The following is a 25671-nucleotide window of genomic DNA, read 5'->3' as shown; positions in this document are numbered from 1 at the left end:
ATATCTCTGGGTCCCCGTTGAGGAGCCTGGACTACATGATTTCTGAAGCCTTTTCTGGCTTGAGATCTATGATCCTATTATCATTTTCATTGGCTCTTAGGCTAGTCCAGTGGTCACCATGACAATGAGAAGCCTATAATATGTTTTACAGGTATTACTTTTACTAATTAATGTTCATATTTCTTTATATCTTTTTGGGGTGTATCTAAAACTATGATTTCTTCAGTAGGGAACTCCACTTCTAAAATTTATCTCTACCTATTTAGTTCTAGAGATCCACCCTAGAGGTTAAATGATTTGCCAGTGGCTGACCACACAACTAGAATATGTTCCAGGCAGGATTGGGACCCTAGTTTTCCTGCATTCCCCCCATCCACTCTGAACCATGCTGCCTCTCTATATTTTAGCAGCTCTTAAATCTGAGGTGTAGGCTCAAGAAGTATAAAAGGCCGTCATTCAGCAAGTCAGCTTTGGAATTTGTAACATTTTAGTCTATTTGACTTCCTTGGAATCTCAGCACAGTTATTTCTAGGGGTCTTGACACCTCCCTATTGTTTGAGAAGTATTTAGGAAAATGGATTCAGAAGTAGTTTTTGAACCATTTATCAAGGGTGCTGTTTTCCTTATTGTTTAAAATATTCGTAGATTAAATATTTACTGCACATCTATTGGTCAGGCATGACTTTGGCTAGATGTCCTCTGAGGTCTCTTCCAACTCTGCAATTCTGTGATTTGCTGCAAGTTTCTGGAGAAGAATGAATTTACATTTAAACTGAACATGTTTTTATGAATAAGCAACACTGAACTTAAAATCTCTGCTCTGCTTTTCTGTTTTCATTATTTCTCTTTTAATGTAATACCTAGTGACAAAATCCAACACAGTGTAGTAAGTATAAAAGACATTTTGTTTGAATAAGTCATTCTGATCTTGGATTAGTGTTAGTGCTCCTTGGGAATAAGAAAAACATGTTTTGTAAGTGTTCGCATTGCAATGACTTTATTAGTCATGTCTAAGGCCATCATTGAAAAATATATGCCTTTGGTTAGGGAGAGATTGTTAGAGTTGGAGCCTTAGAGACCATTAATTCCACCTCCCTCATTTGAAAGAGGAGGGAGCTTGAAGCCCCAGAAAGGAAGTGACTTTCACAAGGTCATATAGCTATTAAGTCATAGAGCTAGGACTAGCACTCACAAAGGCCCAGGAACAATGGGAAAAATAGGAAAAAATTACACTTTGCCCCCAAAGACTTTATTTTTGCTCCCTACTTCCAGGTTTGTTGAGGGAAGGATGGGGTAGGCAAAAGAATTCCTCAAATATTTCTGATTTTTTCTGTCATTTTATACCTCTATCCATATTAAACATGATAATTTTATGACCAAAGACATAATCCTTTTTTCATTCCTAAGACAACAAGGTGACTTTAGATCGCCGAAGGATGCTAAAAACACCACATAGATGCTCATATGAATCTGTGAACTCATTGATTTGGGGCCATACTCCACTGGTACAGATTATGGTCCATCTCTGTCTCACCTTGGGCTATTTTCCTCCATATCCTCATACAGAACCTTGAGTGTCCACTTAGCACATGGGATGATTCCCTCTGTTCTTTCTGACATTTTGGATGGAAGACTGCCACACTGGAGGCAGGGGTAACAGCATCATAAATTTAGAGCTGGAAGTGACTTCAAGGTCTTCTAGGCCAAGCCTCTCATTTTATAGGCAAGGAGCCTAAAGTTCAGGGAGGTTAAGCCACTTATCCAATAACTCCCAAATAGTGAGTGGCATAGTGAGCATTTTAATGGAGAATCTCTAGTTCCAAAGCCAGCATTTTTTTCAGTGCACCACACTATCCATCTGTTATCCTTTGCTTTCACTACATGCCCAGCTCACCATTTTCTAGGCATAATAATAACAATAATAAAAGCTAGAATTTATATAGCATTTTAAAGTTTATGAAACACTTTACAAATATTATTGCCTTTTATCCTCACAACAACTTTGGGACATAGGTGCTAGTATTATCCTCATCTGTAAAGTGTACTTAGACTAAGGTCAATATAGGGGCTTGCCCAATTTCACAGAGCTAGTAAGTATTGAGGCACAATTCTAACTCAGATCTTTCTGGCTCTAGTTCAGTCCTCTATCCATGGGACCTCCTTGCTGCCTCAACATAGCAACCACAACAGCAACAGCAACAGTAACAACAGCAACAATAACAACAACAACCCCCCCCCCCCAAATCCCACCATCACAGTAGCCATAGATACTAGTTAAGTGTTTATCATGTGATAGGAACTCTGCTAAGCTTTGAGAATAGGTAAATTATAGTTCCTGCCCTCAAGGAGCTTATAATTGATGAGAGGAGACAACTTACAAATAACTATGTCTTTGCAAGGTATATTCAGAGTAGATGGAAGGTAATCTCAGAGGGAAGGCACTAGCAATCTGTGTGGGGGTGTGGGAAAGAGATGGGGAACTGAGAAAAGCTTGTTACAAAGAAGGGAGATTTGAGCTGAGTCTTACAGGAAACAAGAGAAATTAAGAAAGGAAGGAAATATGCATTTATTAAGCACTTAGCATGTGCCAAGCTCTGTGCTAAGCACTTTACAAATGTCTCATTTGAGATTCTCACGACTCTGGCTTATTATAAGTGCTATGATTATGATCCACATTGTACTGTTGAGGAAACTGAAGCAGAAAGATTAAATGACTTGTCCAGGGTCACAGTGTTAGTAAGTTTCTGAGAATAAATTTGAACTCAAGTCTTCCTAATTCCATGACCTAATCCCAACAGTTTGGCAGCGAAGAGGAGGAAAGGTTGGTGAAGGGAGAGGCATAAGGCAGGGGAGACCAATTAGGAGGCTATTGCAATAGTGTATGTTTTTATACCACTTTTAAATGTGTTAACATTGGTAATATGCTACTTTATCCACTATCCTTCTCTCTACTTACTCTCTGGTTCATCCAGATAGTATTCCATGATTTTCCATATTCTCATTTGGAGAATGTTGGTGTTAAATAATATTCTTATTCATCCTAGAGGCAATAAGAACCTCTGGAGCTTTTTGATCAGGGCAATGACATGATCAGTCTTAAAAACAAAGGTTTTAGGATTATCATTTTGGCTACAGTGCCTCTAGTTTAATTTCTTCTTCTTTTTTTGATCCTGACTGCATCATTCAATATATTAGCTATCCCTCCAAACTTTGTGTAATCTGCAAATCTGAAAGCATGGCTTCATCAAAGTCATTGATAAAATGTTATAAATTATAGGGCCAAGCCTAGATCCCTAGGGCACCCCACTGGAGACCGCCTTCCAAATTGTCATTGAACCATCAATAATTGCTCTCTGAGTCTAGTGTTTCACCAGTTCTGAATTCATCTAATTGTATCCTTTTGTGGTGTGCATTTCTCCACCTCGTCTACACTAATAGTATGAAATTCTTTATTAAATTCATCACTACAATTTAGATAAACTGTATATCATTCCCTTTATCTACCAATCAAGTAATCAGTGAAAAAAGGAAATGAGGTTATAATGATTTGTTTGGATGAAGCAATACAGGCTCTTTTAAATCACTACTTCATTTTCTACATGCTCATTACTTTCATCTCTTTAATAACCTGATCAAAAATCTTCCTAAGAAATTGATGTCAATCTTACTGGATTATAGTTTGCAGACTCTTCCTTTTTTGAAAATCAAGACAATGTTTGTCCTTCTTCAATCCTGTGCTATGTCTCTTATTTATTGATGACATTTTTTTCACTGTAATTGTTCCTAGGTATTCTCCTCCCTCACCACAGAATTTACCTTTCTAAAAAGACAAAATATAGTTAATAAAATGACCTACAGAATGATTTTGATGATGTCTATAATATTCTGCACCTGTGGTCTGCCTTTCTATGACAGGTGGAAATTGTGTTTTATCTTCTGTTCTCTGGGACCAAGATTGTTTCATGCCATTTCTTGCACACATCATTGGTGGCAGTATGCTGCAGCTTGCTAACACACAACATGTGTAGGTGAGAACAATGAAGACAAGCTGCTAGCTAAATAAGTACATTCTTTAACATCAGTATTTCCTTAGCATGGTTATGTAGCTGGGAAGCATGGAACACAATCATCTCAGAAGAATTACAATTGCAGGTGGTCCAAAGGATAATGGAAATACCACCTCCACAGCCAAGAATATAATTTTCGACCTGGCAGAATCCTTAGGGATCATCTAGTCTAAGTCACTCATTTTATGGATAAGGAAATTGAAGGTTGGAAAGGTGATATCATTTGTTTAAAAATACGTAATTAGATTGTAACAGAGTTATGAATTAAACTCAGGACTCCTTTTCTCTGTCTCATGTTTCTTCTACCTTAAAATGCTGCCTTCTTAAGTTGACTTGCTTGGTCTTATCTAAAATTCTGAGCCTACACTGGTTGTCAGTACTCATATTGAATAAAGTTGTGATTTATTATAGTTGCTAGACTTTGCTAAATGATTTCATTGGATGGGGTTTATGAGTATCTTTATTGAAATGAAGGTGCTGGGAATACAGGGCACTTGGCAAGGAATTCCAATACTATTGTTTGTGAAAAAGGCTTTTTCTTCCCTTTGATAACTCGGTCACGCTATAGTTTAGGTCAAATAGGAGCTTATAATTAAATATGAGTAATGGTCAATGTTCCTCTTGTAAAATCATGCATGAGGTATACCTAATGGCTTTACCTTGAGGCAGAAAAGCTTAGCTGGTTGAGCTTAGAGTTGCTTTCCCAATGCCATGCACTAACAGTCATGCAACCCAAGAGCCTGTTTCCTCATCTCTCTCCCGAGAGCCCTACTTGAAGGTAACTGTCCTTTAAAAGCAATGCAATGCAGCAGTTTGATTTATGGGATGAGGACAGAATCACAGATGAAGCATCCATAAGGAAATTTCACTGTAGTCAAACGGATGTTTTCCTAGAGAGTATTCTTTAATTTAGAATGCATTTTCTGCCCAGTTTGTCCTCCCTTTCTTTCTAAGATAGGTTTTTGAGCAGAGAGCAAACTTCAATCTTCCTATATCTTTATCTCATCTATCAAAATGGAAGGAAATGAACTTAGAAAACTCCCTTTCTGATTTATTTTTATATTGGAATATTAACTAGTTAGGAAAACAAAGAGAAAACAATCACTCTATCTTTGTTCATTTAAGAGCTTCAGTACTTATTGAGTAGAGGAATAGGTCAGGGCAACAGGTATTTTCTTCTAGGGGACCAAAATTTAGAGGGCAGTAAGAGCATTGTCTTGGGGTGTGTTTCCTATCTCTGAAGACTGCACTCTCAGTGATTCCATCCTGCCTTATTTTTCTTTCTCCTAGTTAGCATCTTCTACTTGTTCTAGGTACAAATATGTCGAGTTTTGGCCCTGCAAAGAGAAAATAATTGAAGTTATCTGATTCTTTCATCATTCATTACCTGGACTATTGTAATTCTTTTTGCTTTTTAAATTTGTAAGACATTTAAAGATTAAAATTTTATTTTAATTCTGAATTTTTTCCTTCCTACTCTCCCCCCAAACCCATTCAGAAAGCAAGAAAAATGAAACTTATTACAAATAGGTATAGTCATAAAAAATGAATTCCTGTGTCAACCAAATCCAAAAAAGTATGCTTCAATCTGAGCCTATCATGTCTCTATCAGGGGGTGGATCGTGTGTTCCATCATGAATCCTCTGGACTGTGTGGTTGGTTCCATTGTGTTGATCAGAATTCTTAAATCTTTCAAAGTTCTTTGACTTGTAATAACTTTTTGACTAGTCTCTGCTTTCAGGCAGTGTGGTGTAGTGGACAGAGAGTTAGCCTTGAATATAGGAAGATGTTCAAATCCTACTTCCTGCACATAATGGCTGGTGACCCTGAGGAGTCACTTAACCAACCTCTTAATGCCTCACATTGCAGAGAAGATGCCAACCTCTAGTGGTAGAAGGCACAAATGAAGGTACAAATGAAATCAAAGATCCAGCTTTTATCCCTATTCCCCTCCCTGCCCCCATTTTCTCCCTTCTCCTGTCATTCTTTATGGAGCTATTAATATAGTTTTCCTAAAGCACAAGACTGATAATACCACCTCTCTGGGAAAAAATGTATGGGATGGAATAAAGATTCCTTAGCTTGGCATTTAAGGCCTTCCACAATTTAGCTGTAACCTGCTCTTCAAGCCATATTTCATTCCACTACTCTTTCAGTTATCCTGTTCCAGGCAAACCTGGTGGCTAGCTGTTCTCCAGTATCTTCCATTCACTTCCTTGAATTCATGAAGGTCAATTGTTCCCTATGTTCATAGTACCCTCCTCTCTCATCTTGGCCTATTCAAAGGCTTCTCTTCAAGGATTACTTCCTTCATGAAGCTTTCCATCACCAGTCTTAGATGAATATGTTCTCTCTCTCCTTTATTTTTTCTAGAGTCCTCTGCCTGGCTCTTTTATTTGATCCTACTGCACTTCTTCTGGTAATATCTCAAATCTATTTCTGAAAAATTCACACTCACCACATAGATTACACACTCCTTTAGGACAAGGATGTGTCATTTGTAATGTCTTCATCTCCTAGTAGAGTGCCTGTCTATGGTAGGGGTATAATAAATCTTAGTTGAATTTCATTTCATTTCATATGAGAGTATGTTTAGTGATAAACATTATACTACTCACTGATTTAATCTTTTTTTGGGGGGGTGGGGTGGGGCAATGAGGGTTAAGTGATTTGCCCAGGGTCATATAGCTAGTGTTAAGTATCTGATACCGGATTTGAACTCAAGTCCTCCTGAATCCAGGGCTGGTGCTTTATCCACTGTGCTACCTAGCTGCCCCCTTCACTGATTTAATCTTAAATGAGATCAGTTTTCAGCAACAAACGGTCACTTTGAAAACCCTACAGTAAACTTTGAAGGGCCCCTTGAATTGCTTATAGTCCCAGACTGGTCACATGGCTCTTTATCTCAACTGAACTGTTGACTTACCTTAAGGAGAGAAGTTGGTTTTAGTTTAATTGGGAGCCAAACTCGAATTGCTCATACAGAACATAAGCTAGCCACCTAAACACCATGCATTTTGGTCAAATGACTTTAAATACACCGTACTGGGAAGCAACAAGAAGGTTACATGATTGGGAGTCAGAAGATCTAGATTTGAATCCTAGCTCCTTGTTACCTATATGACCTCGCAAGTCCTTTAATTTCTTTCTTTTTTTTGTGAGGCATTTGGGGTTAAGTGACTTGCCCAGGGTCACACAGCTAGTAAGTGTCAAGTGTCTGAGGCCGGATTTGAACTCAGGTCCCCCTGAATCCAGGGCTGGTGCTCTATCCACTGTGCCACCTAGCTGCCCCACAAGTCCTTTAATGGGATTTAGTACTTCATTTCTAAACTAAGGGGTTTAGACTACCTAGATGACCTCTAAGGCTCCTTCTAGCTTGAAATGTATGATCCTACTGCTGTATTGGTTTGAATATAGGATATTCTTTCTTCCTAAATCTAGCATGTATTAAACCTGGGTGTGCTCTTTATTCAGGGTACTCTCTCTCCTGTATAGCTAGGTCACCATTAGTGTGAATGACAAATCTTCTATAGTGGTTGCCTGTATTTGAATTAGCTTCATTTGACGTTAAAATTTTTGGAACATGGTAATTGTTTTCATCCAAATGGAACTAAACAGTGAGAATTCAAATAAGACAACCCATTCAGAGACATTGTTATTTACACTAATTGGGGCTAATCGTGTGTGCTTTTTCCTTTTCAAGAATCCTCACTTCAGGGGTGTAGCCTATATTTGGGATTCCCTCTAGTTTTGCTAATAGAGTCTTGAAGGAACCAGATTTAACTCCCATTGAGATTCTGGAGTAGGATTTTAGTGGAACAATATCTTTATATCATGGAAGGGGGACCTGTTCTTGGGAGTCTTTCAGCATTTTATCTACTTTGGAATGGAGGGATTTTTACTTTTGAGAGGCAAGGCAGACAGATGGTGGATAGAGAAGCTGGCCTCAGAGAAAAATCTAGGTTCAAGTCCTACTTCTGATTGGTTTTGTGACCTCAGGCAAGTGACATTATGTTGTAACATCTCAGGCATCATTCAAATTCTTAAGTCGCAGAGCAGGTGTTGATTTGCATTGGTAAAGGGAATTTCCTTACTGGGAGTTCCTGATATCAATAAAATCACAGGTCTGCTTAAAGAAATCACAAACTTTACAAAGTCTTTCCCTTACAGCAACCTTATAAATTAGGTTATAGAAACATTTATCTCCATTTTACAAAAGAGGGAACTAAGATCTAGAGAGAGAAGGTGACTTTTCCAATTCCAAGAACAAGGGGTAACCACTGGACAGCTGCACATTCAATTGGTCGGTCAGTCAGTCGATACACATTTATTAAGCAATTTACTGTGTGCAAGATACTATCTGACCACTGGTATCCATGAAAGGTCAAAAGGAAGCCTTCTAGCCCATTGTTGGTTTGATGCCCATTGCAGGATTTTAGGGAGGGCATGGATGAGTCAGGATGGGCTGTGAACAGCATTGTTGAAGGGAGTACCTTTATAGAGATGACCAGAGATGTATCAAAGTGTAACAACAGAGCCAACATTTGAATCTAGGCCTCCTGACATGAAAGCCCAATACTCTGTCCCTAACTCTGCCTTTATGACTCTATCTTGCAATTCTGTTATACCAGCATCCCTGGATCACTTCCTAGCTCTCTGCCTTACACTGGCTGCTGAGGCCCAGGTGGAGGGTTCCTTGCTTTAGCCTGTATCTTATGTAATTTAGAACAAATAGGCACTGACTCCCCATTCTCACCCTGTGATGGGTTTTCATGTCTTTCAGGCTCTGCTGAGTTAAGCAGTTCCTGTAAAGTCTCTCTGTGGAATTGTGGGCTGCAGATTGCTTGGCCTTGATTGGTGTGTTTGAAATATAGTGGAAGAATTAGTGGGTTTGCTGGAGACTTTTCCTATGGCTATTTTTTCTGTCAAGTTTCTTAATGGTTATTCTATCAAAGAAAGAAAAATATCTGTCATTTTCCATCTGATTGTTGCAATGGATGGATGATTTTAGGTTGGTCAGCTTATTTGTAGTATAGTCAGTGTGTGGGGGTGGTTGGCTTATATATTTATTTAGCTCACTTGTGCTCAGGAAGGGCCTTTTCTGGGCTGGAAGCTACATTTAGAAAGTGTGAAATACCACTGCAGGCACAGTACAGGGCTGGTCTCTCCATGGGAGATTCTGTACTCATGTTGGTCTATGTTATTTTATGTCATCTACTTTAGGCTGGGTAATAATTTTGCAATAAAATCTCTTTAAGGCATCCTAGCGTTGTGTGTCTCCTGATGGTTAGACCTCTGGCAATTTGATTTCCAGCCAGGGGACTGGGGCCCTTGTCAGACTGCCTGACAAGCTCAGATATATCTTGTCAGCTGCTGATTGCATGGACTGACTAGTTGATTGCTGACTGCTCTTCTCCTGTCATAGGATAGTGTTGTGCAAATACTCTTCTTTTTTTTTGTGGGTTAATGGGGGTTAAGTGACTGACCCAGGGTCACACAGCTAGTAAGTGTCAAGTGTCTGAGGCCGGATTTGAACTCAGGTACTCCTGAATCCAGGGCCAGTGCTTTATCCACTGCACCACCTAGCTGCCCTGCAAATACTGTTCTTACAGGATTAGCTGAGGCTGTAGAATTAAGTCTATTGGTCCTTTCTCTATGTAATCTTATCCACTTCTTTCCCAACTCTTTGCTAGAATATGAGGTCCTTATGAGCAGAGACTGTCTTTTACTTTTCTTTATATCTATACCAATTAACACAGTGCTTAACCCAGTAGGCACTTGGTAAATGCTAGTTGACTGAGAAAACTTTACTCTTTCTTTTTGGGTTGCTCTACATTGACCTTGCACCTACCCTCGCTTGCTTGTTTGGCAGAGCACCAGATTTGGAGTCTCAGGTCTCCAGATCAAATCCTGGCTCTAATATTTATTACCTGTGTGATCTTGGGCAAGTCATTTAACTTCTCTGGGACCTAGTTTCCTTATTTATAAAATAAGGGGGCTAGACTTAATGGACTTTAAGGTTCCTTCCAGCACTAAATTTATATCTATGACAGATTTCTGCAAGTGATGATGTGGTGTAGGCTAGGATTTAAACAGTGTAGGTTCTAATCTCAGCTTTGCTAATAGCTATATAACCTTTGTCCAGGTACAATGTCTTCTCTGAGTTTCAGTGTCTGTAAAAAACAAATGAAAATAATTATGTGGCTTGCCTATTGTTCTGAGGATTAGATAAGATAAATATACACACAAGTATGTGACATTCCATCACTCTGTACAGTTCCTCATGCCCAGGTGAGGGTATTCCACCATCACCTCTGCCCCTTATCCATCATATGTAGCTTTCTTCAAGACTCAGAAAAGGAGCTGCTTCTGACATAAGGTATTTCCTGATGCCTAAGTTCTTAGTAATCCCTCCACCTTTTGAAATTACTTTGTATTTATGTTTTTATGTTCATGTTCCCTGTCGCTATAGGTCAGGGGCTGTTTCATTTTTCTCTTTGTATCCCACCTGCCCAACATGATGCATTTTTCTGGATTTGGACAGCATTTTCAGTCATGAATTCTCTTGAACTGAGAGTTGTTGAGAAGAGTCAAGTCTATCATAGTTGATCAACACACAATATTGTTGATACAATACACAATGTTGTACAATGCTCATCTCACTCAGCATCCGTTCATGCAAATCCTTCCAGGTTTCTCTGAAATCTGCCTGTTCAATGTTTCTTACAGCACAATAGTATTCAGGGGTAAGATGTACCTAAAAGGACTTAGGGGCTCACATTACTACTTGGCTGTAATGAATGAGACCAATGCTTTTTTAAATCATAAAAGTGTTTTATTATTTTCTAGTTACATGTAGAGAGATGGTTTTCAACTTTTGTTTTTATAAGATTTCCTCCCTTCCCTTCCCCCTCCCCAAGACAGCAAGCAATCTGATATAGGTTATATAACATTAAATATGTTTCTGCATTAGTCATGCTGTGAAAGAAGAATCAGAGCAAAAGGGAAAAACCTCAAAAAAGAAAAACAAAAAAAGTATATATGTTAAAAGAGATGCAACATGGTATAATGGAAAGTTTAAATACTCAGAATCCAAAGACCCGTGTTCATGTTCTCACTTCATTACTGACTTAAGCTTATGACCTTCACAGAAATTTGGTGAGGTTCAGTCTCCTTATATTCTCAAAAGATTTAGTGCTGGAAGGAAATTTAAGTTATTAAACAGTCTGACTTCTGCATTCTAACATTGCAGACCTTGTAATCCAAAGTAATTTCTACATGGTGACTCAGGAAATAGGTACCAGGACTGAGATTCAAACCTAGGTACCCCAATTTCAAATCAAGGGCTTTTTATCAATATCTGTATGTCCTCTTCCACTAAACTAATACTTATTAAATGGGGATAACAACAGGGCTTTTGGAAAGAAAGCATTTTGTAAGATGTAAAATGATATAGAAATATAAACTATAAAAATAAATAAAGTAGGAAGATTAAGTTCATTCCAGAGTTCAGTGAAATCTTGGAAGGGAAAAAAAAGAAAATTTTCACTGTATATCTAACTGTAGGCTGTGTTTTACTCTTACTTCTTTGCTCAACCTCAGGGAGCTAATGAACCATATGTGACTATGTTAAATCCATAGGGAAGATTATAAATGTTAATCACTGGGGATCCAATTCAACCTTAAGGTAAAGTGAATAATGAATATATTTTATGCATCCTAAAAGCACAGCACAGAGTTCAGTTTAGTACAAATCTTGGACTACTGAACATATTTTAGCATTGATTAAGGTTATATGGATATAGATCATATAGATGGCATTCATATAGTTATTACATATTTGAACGTGTCAAATCCCTATCTCCCCTACCATATTGTAAGCCACGTGAGCAGAGGAGTCAGTCATATCTTAGTTATTTTTGTAGTTTCTTTTGTCCCTAGTGGAGTGTTTTTGACACATGGTGGGTACTTAGTAAATGATCATTGAGTGAAGGAATGAATAAAAAGTCAAGACCTCTAACCTCATGAAGTTATACTCCAAAGGAAACAATACAGATGTGGACAGAAGTTGAGATGATTTTTTTTGTGGACAAACACTATAATTAAGATTCATTTAACATTCAAGGGAAAAAAAGTCAAAATAATTGTTCTTTTAGCTGGGTATCACATGGCAGAAAGTGGTTCACATATAATATATGAGATGCACTGAAATGCCTTCATTATCTAACCATTAAAATGAAGGGGTTGGATGGTTTCTGAGGTCCACTCCAGAACTAAATCTATAATTCTATAATTTGGTACAGTATAGAATTTCTTTATCAGTGATTGTAGACATAGGAGCCTTGCATATAATATGGGATGATCATCTTTGCATCTCTCCCAGCTGTTGAATGTGTTTGTGGGACTTTGATGAGGGAAAATGAGAGAACTTTAGAATTGGAAGAGATCTTGAGATAGCCATGTCCCTGTCTATAGGCCAGATATTGTCTAAATTATTAAAAAGTCTTTATTAAGTAGGATTTGGAGCTGGGAAGGATCTTAAAGATTATTTAGTCCAGTTACCTCATTTTATAAATGAGAAAGCCTCTGGTCATGAGAATCCATCCTATTTGGACAAATCTCTAGAAAGATGGTTCCATAGGATACTTTAGCAGCTTCCTTGGATAATTTATTGGTCTCTGTAAGTAATAACTTCATGATTTCCATCCTAAATCCTTTATGCCATAGCTAAACATTTTTTGTCTCATTTCCCTCAATGTTGCTTCTTGCAAAGATTGAGGATGGTGGTCAATTATATTTGCTTTCCTTATTGTTATGTCCTCTCCTGGTTTGAAGGTCAAAAGTCTTAAGCCACTGAAACACCAGCACCGTTTAGTTTTAATTGTGTCTGTCACGTTAGAGTTCCAGGGAGAAGTTTTTGTGGGCACTTTTATAAAAGATCTATTTAAGATATTCTGAACTCCCATCTGACACATACTTTATGTTTTAGAAGGTATGCTGAATTTGAAAGGATCCCACGAAGAAAGAGAAAAGTAAGTATTATTTCTTTAAAAAAAAGATTCTTAGAAGTACTTATTACTCCATCATTATAATCATTATTGTTATTATCTAACTATCTCAAATCCATCTGGCTTCTTCAGGAGAATTACTTAACATTTTGGTTAAACAGATGGACAGTATCCATCTTTTTGTTGTTAACTTCATTAGAGACTTAGAGCAAGTTACTAGCTTAGTCATTCTAAGACTCTGTAGGCTGAGTTCTACTTCATGTTCATTCTTATCCCTCAAAATGGGCTCCCATAATTGTTGTTTTCTTAGTTCCATCTAATATGGCCTTGGGAAATACTGCTTGGTTGGAGAGGAGTAAATTTTCATGGTCAAAGGCTGTGCTGTTTAAAGGGTTACCTATAACAGAGTGAAAAACGAATATGCTACAGTTTAGCTAAATCGTACTTTAAGATATCAAAGACTCATGATTTCCTTGTATGGGTACTCCTACTCATGAGATTGTAACCTTTTTAGTGCCTTAACATGTATACACAGTTTTATAAGTTGCTCTAGCCAAAATGATTATTCAGTCAATGAACCTCCCCATACTTAGCTAGGCTGCTCCTTGCACAGCAGATGTATAGTCTGTAACCATGCATACATACTCAAAGCTTTTCTAGCACATTAGGACCTTCCAATGCTTGTGCTCACTCCTGAGCTTTGAGGGTCTAAGATCACCTTTGCATCAGGAGATGACAGCAAAAGGGGCCATTAATAGAGTTCAAGTTACACTAAAGATATTTTAAGAAGAAGAATATTTTCTATGGAAATGTACATTGTCATATTCCAAGGTCTAGTTCAGGGGCCATCTCCTCTGTGAAGCTGATTGGCAGAGGGCTAGGCTTAACTTGACAAGAGTGCTAGGTTAAACTTATGCATTATGGGTATTTGAGCTCTGTGATTGTTGGAAGGCCAAAAGTTTATACTTTGTTTATACTTATAGTTTATACAAATACTGGGTGCTAGGTCTTCATGATAGTTAAAAGTTTTATTATAGTGGCTGGTATTTTTGGCACAATCTTATCTGAATCTATAGAGGAACATATTATTCTTTTCATGGAAGATAAATACTCAGAACCAGCCATGGCCACTCACAGAATCACAACATTTCAGAGGTGATAAAGGCCTCAGATTTCGTCTAATTTAACCCTTACCTGAAAGGAAATCCCTTTGAATAACATTTTTAATAAGAAGACCTCCCATGATGGAAATACTTATTTCTTGAGGAAGCCCATTCAACTTTTAGACAGCTCTAATTATTAGTAAGTTTTTCTACATATTGACCTTAAAGCAGCCTTTCTGTAATTTGGGAAATAACAGTAATCATGATAGCTAACATTTACCCTTTTCTTTCTTTCTTTTTTTTTTTTTTTGGTAAGGCAATGGGGGTTAAGTGACTTGCCCAGGTCACACAGCTAGTAAGTGTCAAGTGTCTGAGGCTGGATTTAAACTCAGGTACTCCTGAATCCAGGGCCTGTGCTTTATCCACTGCACCACGTAGCCACCCCCAACATTTACCTTTTTATATGTTATATGTAAGAGCTTTAAGGTTAGCCAAATACTTTATGTAATATAGATGAGGAAACTGAGACTGAGATGTTATGTAACTTGCCAGTGGTCACACAGATTGCAAGTGTCTAAGACAAGATGGAAAATCAGTTCCTATTCCCCACAAGTTCAAGGGACACTGAAGATCATCTAGCTTAATCCTCTAGGCTCATAGATGAGGAAATTAGTACCCAGAGAGATAACAATGACTTGCCTAAAGTTATATAGCTAGTAATTGGCAGAACTCATAACTTGAATTTGGACATTCTGATTTCAAATTCACTATTCTTCTCATCAGACACTGCTACTTTTACCTATTACTTCCAACTTTATCCTCACAAGGCTCTGACCCTATGGAAAACCTTAGAGGCTAATCTAGGAGACTTTTGGGAAGGTCAGATGCCACCATGATTAGGACTTAGACTCTTAGACTTGGACTCTGCTGCTCCCTCGATGGAGAAGAGAAGAAAATAGGGTTGGGAGAGGGGTCCTAGTGGTTATATCTATGGCTCAGGAAACACCTAATTCAGACATACTCATGTTTCCCTCTTTGAAATTTTCCAGAAGCTCCTTTTTGAACCTTTTGTAGACCTTGAGAGTTTTTAATTTGAGTCTTGGTTTAGGGTTTGGAACCACTACCTTATGGCAACTTTCTCCATTTACCATCCTTCTATTTTAAAATTTCTCTTTCCTGAAGAATTCATTTGCCTCCAAGATCCAAAGTGAATATATCAAACTCTATACTATACTCAATATTGCTGCTGCAAATTTTCAAATGCTTTTGCAGGATATTTTGTACCTAATCTGATGGAAAAGGAAAAAAAATCCCTTTAGAGCAGAGGTTCTTAATGAGTCAAACACTCAGTTGGCTATCTGATGATTCCTATAGATCCTTTCTCAGAATAATATTTTTAAATAATTGAAGGAAATTATAAATTTCAGTTAGAGCTTAGTGAAAATAAAGATGTATTTTTTCCATCCAAGTTTACAGATCTCCCAAAATCTCTCCAGGGGTCATTTGGGGTTCCATGGATCACAGGTTAAAAATCTCTGCTCTAGGAAATGGAGACAGTTGTGGTTCTAGCCAAGGTGGCCTCTGAATGGGATCCTCTTTCTGGGAAATCTTGTGTGTGCAAAAAAGGTATCTGGGAATAGATATCAAGTGGGGCTTCTATGATTCTCCATGAAAACATGGACATTTTGGGATTCTGAATCATAAAAACATTAAAAAATGCTGTTTTCAGTTGCTATACAAAGTTCAGATGAAAATAATTGGTCAAAGTAAATTTTGACCTTTCTTTGCAAAATCACAAATGTGACATTTGCTGAGCCTAGGTGGCTTATATATATATATATATATATATATATATATATATATATATATATATATATATATATATATATATATATATATATATATATATATACACACACATATATATGTAGTTTGCTTTTGGAATTAAGCAGATTTTATGGGAAGACATAGCCCAATGCAGCTCTGTTGTAGTATGAGACTTGCACCATCATCAAACATTCATTTATGAATAAAACAAGATACCCCTGAGGGATAATGCTTGGATGCACTTGAACTGGATAAAATTTTCCTGCAAGTGATGATGATGCCTTTTCTTCATAACTAATTTTCCTGCTATTATGGTAACAAAGCAAATGGAATTAGAAGGAAATTATCAGGAATTAGATTTCTGAAGTATTAGACTGTGGAAAGATCTTGATAAACAACTAATTAAAGGTAGTGGAATTTGATGAAAGAGAGGAAAAAAATGAGGAGTGAGGTACTTTGTGGAGAAAATGAGATGTAAGAAGAGTTGTAAGAACCAGTGTATCATAATACATAGGTAACTGTCCTCTGAGACAAGATAAAACCTGGGTTCAAATCTTATTTCTGACACTTACTGGCTCTGTGATCCTGGCTTTAACTCTTCAGTATCCCAGGTAATTCTCTAAGAGTCACATTTCAGAATAGTTCCCAACATGCATTGGTAGAAAAGCAAAGCAAGAACTCTGAACAGATGATTTTAATGGAATCCAATAAACTATTATTAAGTGCCTATTATGTGCTAAAACACTGTGTGAATTGTGTTAGGTGCTGGGGATACAAAGACAAAAATAAAAGACTTTTGCTGAACTAGCACAGCTAGGTAAACAGTGTGATGGACCCTGAAATTCAGGAAAGCCTGAATTCAAATCTGACCTCAGACACTAACTGTATGACGTGGGCAAGTCATTTATCCTCTGTATCAGTTTCCTCAACTGTAAAATGGGGATAATAACAGCACCTATCTCATAGGCTCTTGGGAGGATCAAATGAAATAGTATTTGTAAAGTACTTAACATATTGCCTGGCACCTAACAAGTGCTTAATAAATGCTTATTCCCTTCCTCTTTCCCTTCCCCTACATCATAAACCTAGTAGCCAGGCGATTATTTACTTTGACATTTGCAAAGATACAGCTTCTCTATGAGATCATACATGTAGAGATGGAAGGGACCTCATTATTAAAGTGAGAATTCTAAGCCCTTAGTAAATTAAGGAGATTGCTTGAGGTCACACATATAGTTTGTGGTCCTCTGACCTCAAATCCAGTGTTCTTTCCACTGTACTATTATTCTGTGATGTCAGTATGGGTCCTTCTTCTATCATTTCAATTTTTAAACTTTAAACAATTAAAAAAATTAATTTCTTTAAACATGTCTTTTTATTTTTTACTTTTTTTTGGTGGGGCAGTTGGGGTTAAGTGACTTGCCCAGGGTCACACAGCTAGTAAGTGTCAAGTGTCTGAGGCTGAATTTAAACTCAGGTCCTCCTGACTCCAAGGCTGGTGCTTTATCTGCTGTGCCACCTAGCTTCCCCTATCATTTCAGATCATAATTACTTGCCTTGGTAGAGAATATTCATGAGTTGTTGTGGCAAAACAATCATAATATTGGCTGAGTCATGAATTGTACATACATGGCAACATCTAAGGCTGTATGCTAAAGGTTGGGTTTCTGTTCAAGGGACAATTAGATACATTAATCATGGAGACTAAGAATGCCAGAGGAACATGGGTGGTACAGTCTTTTAGTAATGAAGTAGTTGACATCAGATATCCCTTTTAGGTCAAAGCTATAAAAGTCCTACTTAAAGAAGGACTTCATAGGTAAAATGGGTTTTGAGGAATTTGAATGATGCAGCTAAACTATAAGAGGAATAACAATGCTCACTGTTACTAAATGTTTTTATTCTTTCAAAGCATAGGTGCCATTTTCTGTGCCTGGACTAGGGCAGGGCGGGGTTTGGTAGAAGAAGTGATGGGGATGGGTCAGCAGCCATTTATCTTCTTGCCTAGCTCACTTCTACAACCAAGATTGACTTACACTGCATATCCTAGGACATGCAGCAGGAGCTTTGATAGTTGCTATTCTGAACATGAAGGAATAGGAGTGAGGAGGAGAGGCGGGGTCCAACTGGGGTTGGACACTGATGGAGCTTGGTCAAAGGTCACTCTAGCACGGACTTGGTGGGGATGTTGGAATTGAGGCAGAGGGGAAAGTACTCACTTTGCCTCCTATTTTATAGAAAAATTGAGGCTATTTTCTGTGACACGCTCTTCTTTCCCCCTCTTCCTCATCTCATATCTCTCAGATGCCTTCTGCCACTGTGTCCTCCTTCTCCCCTGCTTTACATGATGAAGTGGCCTTACTTCTGGCCAAAGATAACCCTATATCTACTCAAGTGATACTATTCCTTCTCTTTTTTTATACCAGATTTTCCTTTCTGTGAATCTTTAATCACTCGTGTTCAATCTTTCCCTGTATATTGACTCATTCTCTACTACTTACAAACATGTGCATGTCTCTCCCACCCTGAAAAGAAATCATCATTTGATCTGTCCATCCTTGCTAATCGTTCTATCTTCTTCTGCATTTTGTGGGCAGAAACTCCTTGAAAAGGTCATCTATAATAGGTGCCTTTATCTTCTCTCACTCCTTAACCCCTTGCAATACAGCTTCTGAACTTATCATGCCACTAAAACTGCTCTCTCCAAAGTTACCAATGATTTCTTAGTAGCCAGATCCAATGGCCTTTTCTCAATCTTTATTCTTTTTGATCTCTCTGCAGCTTTTGACACTGTTGATTGTTCTCTTCTTGATTCTCTCTTTTCTGTAGTTTTTTGGGACCCTGCTCTCTTCTGGTTTTCCTCCTACATATTTGATCACTCCTTCTCAGTCTCCTTTGATGAATCCTTATCTAGATTATTTCTTCTAACTTTAGATTTTCCACAGGATTCTGTCTTGGACTCTCTTCTCCCTCTATGCTACTTCAATTGGTGATCTCATCAACTCTCATGGATTTAAATAATCTCTGTTGAAGATTCTCAAATCTACCTATCCTGCCACTGCTGACCTCTAGTTTTATAGCTCTAACTGCCTTTCAGATATCTTAAACTTCATGTGTACAGTAGATGTCTTAAACTCAACATTATCAAAATGGAATTTATTATCTTTCCTCCTAAACTCTTCCTCCTGCTTAACCTTTCCTATTAATGTAAAGGTAACACCATTCTCCAAGTCCCTTCAAGCTTGCAACCTAGGAGTCACCTGGACTTCTCCCCATCTCTTCCCATTCTATATCTAATCTGTTGCCAATATCACTCAAATTTGTCCTTTCTCTTCTCTGAAATGGCCACCACTCTAATATAGGCCCTATATTCCTCACATCCAAACTATTGCAATATCTTGCTGGTGGTTCTGCCTGCCTTGAATCTCACCTCACTCCAATCCATCTTCCGTTTAGCCAAAATAAAGTGAATTTCTTAAAACACAGGTCTGACCATGTCATTTCCCTACTCAATAAACTTCAGTGGCTCTCTGTTTTTCTTTCTTTCTTTTTTTTTTTGTGGGGCAATGGGGGTTAAGTGACTTGCCCAGGGTCATACAGCTAGTAAGTGTTAAGTGCCTGAGGCCAGATTTGAACTCAGGTACTCCTGATTCCAAGGCTGGTGCTTTATCCACTGTGCCACCTAGCCGACCCGGCTCTCTGTTTTTCAATGCCTGTAATAATCTAGACCCCTCCTACATTTCCTGTCTTCTTACAGCTTACTTATTACCATACACTCTTTGATCTAGTGATACTGGTTTCCTGGCTGTTCTATGAACAAGATACTCCATCTCCAGTTCCAGGAATTTTTTTCTGGCTGACCCTCGTGCTTTGACTGCTCTCCCTCTTCATAATCACCTACTGGATTCCTTGTTTTCCTTTAAACCCTATACAAGTGCATATGTACATATACACTTAAGTATATGTGAAAAAACTGAGAACCACACTTTAATAGTAGAGTCTACAATGTAAAAAGTTCAGGGTAAAATAAATACTTTGGAATTGGCATTTTCAGGCTAATAATTCCAAAGCTGAAGCAGTACTTCACAATAAGAGTTTCTTGTCATCTTTTGGCAGCATAAAGATGCAATGCCCGAGTTCAAATGTTGTCAAGGCTTCCACTTTAATAAATGTTCAGATCCTGCACTGGAATCTCACAAATCCCTCTGGAATCAACAGATCCACTTGGGAGAAAAGTGAAATACTTTTTGCCTGCAGCTCATGTCATTTTATACATGAGGATGGATTGACTTCATGATAGGTTGTTACTATTCTTCAATTAGACAAATGATCTAATTCAGCCCAAATTATCTTGGGAAACTGATTTTCATGTGCCTGAGAAAGATAATCCATTACAATAGCATTAAACTATAACAAGATTGATTGAAATAGGCTCAGGATAGAAATTAATAATATGTCTTAGAGTGCTACAGAGAGCAAAACACATAGTATTTCTTGGTTTTATTTTTTGTAAATGGTAGGTTTTAAATAGAGAGTGGGAGGTTAATACAATGAAGTTAAAAGACCACACCAAAATAACAAATTTTCTGCCTTTGTAAATAAAACTTATACTTGATTTCACAGGCAGTAATAAACATAGATGCAGAGAGGGGAGTGAGGAGCAGAATGGGATATTGGAAAAAAGAGGAGTCAGACGTGGAATCAGAGGACTAGCTTCAAATCCTGGCTTTACTGCTTACTAATTGTGTGACTCTGATCAAGTTATTTAACTTTTCTGGGGTACAGTTTCCATATATGTAAATTAAGGGGGTTGGATTAGAGAACCTCTAAGGTCTCTTTCAACTTTAACATTCTATGATTTCAGGGAGAGGTGTAAAACTCATGGGACAACTACTCAATGCTGCATGAACCATATTAAAATGTAGTCAGTTAATGTTTAACAAAGTATATAGAATACAATACAACATAGATAATGTTAATTAGTGGTTTTCTATTTCAATATATAGCCAATAGAGATCTATTCCTAACTGAGTATGATGTTACCTTTCTAAGGTCCCTTTCAGCCTTGACATTCTATGTTCTAATGTCTCTCCTGACACTGATGTTCTACATTCTATCATATCAGTCTTACAGAATTTGTAAACATAGTTTCAGAGAGGGATAGCATCATGTAGTGAATAAAGAGAGGTAGCTTTGGAGTCTGGGAAACATGTTTTGCTTCTGACATATATTACTTATATGACTATGGGAAGGTAACTGAACTCGGGCAAATTTCTAATATTATAAAATACAGATGAGTTTCTAGTCTGTATCATTGGAGGGAATTGTCACACTTAGAGTTCTCAACATGAAAAAATCATGGTCCCTCCAACATATTCTAAAGCATCAACTTTCTCTGTAATTTTATTTGATTGACTAATAAAATTTCACTTCATCAGCAATAAAAATTTCCCCTTTCTTACTCAACTTATCACTTACTAAACACTATAGAAAACTTGATACCTGTGTCCTGCTTAACTCAAGTTTTAACAGAGTCTCTGAGTTTGAGAAGGGAATTCAACTTTGCATGAGCCTTCTCTGAGACAAAATAGGACAAAAGAGATGTCAGACACATTTTTATTTAAATAGGAAATGGAGGTCACATGTTTTGGAATTTAAAATCAAATAATATTTACCTGGATTTTCAGCTTCTTTATATGAAATAAATAAGTATGATTTAGGGAACAGTAAAGAAACAAAACCAGTAAATTATGTTTCCAGAAGGAAAATGGAAAGAGGAATTCTTTCTTTCCTCAAATTACATAGAGTACTTTGTCTTAATCTCTCCTTTACTTCCATTACACTCTGCCTCTTATAGCATATATATGTATATATGTATGTGTGTACACATAATTTCACTCCTTACACAAGGTAAGCTCCTCTGAGACTGTGTCATTTTCATCTTTGTGTCCCAGGGCACAGAACCGTACTTTGCTTTAGGGCTTAATAAACAATTGGTGAACCGACTTGACTTGAATTGTGATAATTTTTAGACCCTGACAGATTTTGGAATATGAAAGAATCAGTGTCTTTTCCCTGGCAGAGATAGGCTGTGGAAGTTAAGGATTCCAAAGGTGAATATATTTCTGCCTGTGCATTTCTATCTTCAAGGAAGTTTTGTGACTTTTCTTTCTCCATTTTGCCTCTTCCAAGTACCAAAACCACAGCACATATCAGCTGATGGTATCAGGGATCATGCATGTAGAATGCTTTCAGATTGAGGAATTAACAATAATCCTAGAGAATTGTTGTACATTATATATGTAACCAATAAGCAAAACTCAGCTGGATGAGAGCATTACACACAATTAGAGATGTGGGGCAGGAAATGACAATTAATGGAGGTACAATTCAATGCCCTCATTTTACAGATGTGAAAACTGAAGACCAAGGACATGAAGTGATTTGCCCAATAAAACTGAGACTAAAACTTGGGTTTTTTTGCTCCCAGTCTGGTGCCCTTTCTGCTGTAACACACTGCCTTTCCTGACTATTCTCTACATAAAAATAGCACCCCAAGAGCATGCTATTTCAGAATAAAATACTTAAAAACGGTAATGGTTATTATTGACAACCTATTTAAAGAAGTTGATTAATTTCTCAATTAATTTCTACTCTTAAAAATATGAGTAGAATGAGTCCTCAAACTAAATTCCTATGGGATATGTCCATTCAGGTTAATATGAAGTAAAATTATTCACTAGGCATGGCTATCACATCAATTATTCATTGAACATTGTCAAGGGCTGGACACTCCAATGGAGTTTGGTCTGAGATTGAGGCAGTCTAGCATGGGATGGGTGGGAGTGCTGGAACTGAGATATTTATGGTAGCAGGGAAATAAGTAGCTAGGACTATAGTACTCTTATGAAATGGTATATAGGAGTTACAGTATTATGGAAAGGATATTGAAAGAATTTCTTGTGTCAGTATGGAAAAAAGCATATTTTAAAGAGAACTTTGAAGTAGAGGACTCAGATTTGGTTCCAGGATGTTTCTGTGCTGTGTATCTCAATTCATTTATGCATACTCTGGCTAAGCTAGATTTAAAATTATCTGAATTCCCCAGTGATTGCTTGCTCAGAGACCAGGAAAATTAATAGGAAATTTGAATCCTGTTCTTAAAGATATCCCTGGAGCTTTTTAGTCTACCAGAGTATAGGCCAACTAAAATTCATTTACCTTTGGGGGAAGCAAATTGTAATTATAATTAATATCTTCAAAGAAGACTTGCAATTGATCCATGCTCATCAACTCTATCTGGTTATTTACAACTAAATGAATTGGATTTTAAAATTTGATTGGAAAATAGAGGGATATTATTCCTTGCTAGTTGTTCAAATATTTGTGAAGTTGTTTGTGATGCCAAGTTTTAACCTAAAGGCATTTCACACTGAGCTAAAAAAAGAGTGTGAAATAAATAAAATATTATTACCAGCCTCTGTAAGCATTTAATTCCTGGTTGTAAATGTCTTAATGTGAAATTTGGAAGCTGGACCAAATTTAACCCTTTTGTGCCTGATCTCTACTAGTATGTGAAGAGTGAAGTAATTGATGTTTTCTCTGGCAGAAGCTTTAGTAACTTTATATGTGAGAATGGATCAGATCCCAAGTAGTCTGCTTGGTAATTAGACAAATTATCTAATTTATTCCCAGTCATCCTGAAAAAGAGTGTTAGCATTGTTGTGATCAAAGAAGTTTTAGCATCACAGCCAACAGTTGTAGCAATGTTGTGAAAAACCAGCTGGTTCAGCACTGAAGTTGTGGACAGCACCAAGCAGTTTGGGTGGTAGCTATAGAAGGAAGGGCTGTTATTAGAGCTGGTTGATCTAATTAGGGTGACTGACTTTTGGGCATTTTGGAAGTCTGGATTTTTTGTAGAGAAATAGTAAGACCTAGTTAAGTCTCTAGAGTATGGGAAGAAAAACCCTGCACTGTCTGGATTTTATTTATATCAAGCCTAAATTTTCCCAGAAACTTCTAACCTTTGCTCCCTCTCCCCACCCCCCAGCCCCTATGCATGAATATTGCCTCTGATGCCTCCTTCCCATCACAGACTTTATACTTGAACACTTTCATGTGCCTCATTCCAAGGCTACCTTTTTCTAGGCTAAACACCTCCCATTTCTTCAAATAATCCTCATGTAGCTTAATCTTTGATCCTCCCACAACCCTATTCATCTTTTTATGGATCTCCTATAGCTTATCGATGATCCTCCTGTAACAAGGCACCCAGAATCAAATGCCATACTCCAGATTATGGTATTATCAGGAAATATCAGTAGTACTGTCACTTCTTTGGTACTGGATGTTATGATTCTCTTAATGAAGAGAAACATTTCTCTCTCAGCTATGCTTTTGACTCTCCAGGACTTTACCATTATGATTCAGCAGAGCTGCCTTCTCACCCCAAAGCTTCCATCTATTTCTTGGGTCTTCTCACTTTGGAATGTACTTCACAATGCCAGCTCCCTTCTCCCATTGCTGAGTTCCTTCTGGGAGACACCATTTTGGAGACAGGCTCAGGCTGGCCACACTTCTTTTTCCTCCCAGCTCTGTTTCTGACTCTCTAGACACCCTCTGTGCTCCCAAGCAAACCTTCTCTCACCCCTAACATTCAGCTACCCTGAATATTGTTGTCTTCCCCGTTAGAATGTAAACTCTTTGAGGGCAGAGATGATATTTGATTTTGCTTCTATTTTTATACTCAGCACTTAACACAGTGTCCGATATATAGTAAGTGCTTATAAATGCTTGCAGCCTGCCTGACTTAATGCAGCCTAGAATAGCATTAAAGTTTTTGGCTGCCATATCACATTATTGACTCATATTGGTCTTAAAACTCATTTAGCTTCTTTTCTGCTGGAATGTTTGTCTAGCTATACTTCTCTATAAGGCAGCTAATTAGTGTAGTAGATAGAGGGCTGGGCTTGAAGTCAGGAAGACTCATCTTCCTGAGTTCTAATTGGCCTCAGACACTAGCTCTGTGTGACCCTGGGAAAGTTAGTTAACCCTGTTTGCCTGAATTTCCTTATCTCTGTATAATGAGGTGGAGAAGAAAATGGCAAACCGCTCTAAGTATAGAGCCCTTGAATATCCAATAGGCCTCTAAGCTCACCTGCTAATGTCACCTGTTAGTACAATATACATGTACACATGAACCCTCCTCCACATATGTTTTCCTCTCTGCTACGGGAACCATTAGGAAAGAAAAGACTTAGGGGATGGTGTGATAATTATTTTGAAGCATTTGAAGACCTGTCACTTGGGATTATGATGGAGGCATATCATCACCTCCATCTAGGTGAATTCATCTTGGATCTGGTGATTTAGGGTAGCCTTATTTCATTGTTAATTCCACTAAGACTGGATTCAGCCATTAATGGCTTTTCTGTTGCTGTAGTCTTCACATATTTGCTGGAATATGCAGATGGAGCATTTAAAGTTGGTCAGCAGGTCTACAATCTGTAGTCTTGAATAAGAATAACAATAACAGCTCATATTTCTACAGTACTTTAAAGTTTACAAAGCACTTTATGACAACTCTCTGAGGCAAGGGATGCAAGTATTAATCCCCATTTTGCATAAGAGGAAACTGAGGTTTAATAATATTAAATATTTTCCTCT

General features: G+C 37.7%; 1 protein-coding gene across 1 annotated transcript in view; it reads left to right on the top strand.

The window, feature by feature from the left end:
• The window catches only part of DCDC2C (doublecortin domain containing 2C), a 240992-nt gene that overhangs the window by 60516 nt on the left and 154805 nt on the right, over positions 1-25671 (top strand). Inside the window, exon 6 of the mRNA XM_043981022.1 lies at positions 13057-13099. Within this exon, the coding sequence (XP_043836957.1) occupies positions 13057-13099 (43 nt within the window). The remainder of the gene's footprint in view (positions 1-13056; positions 13100-25671) is intronic.

Source organism: Dromiciops gliroides, chromosome 2, assembly GCF_019393635.1.
Source record: "Dromiciops gliroides isolate mDroGli1 chromosome 2, mDroGli1.pri, whole genome shotgun sequence".
In the NCBI taxonomy this organism is placed as follows: domain Eukaryota; kingdom Metazoa; phylum Chordata; class Mammalia; order Microbiotheria; family Microbiotheriidae; genus Dromiciops; species Dromiciops gliroides.
Note: the sequence above shows the minus strand (reverse complement) of the source record. Positions and strands in the feature narration are given on the sequence as shown.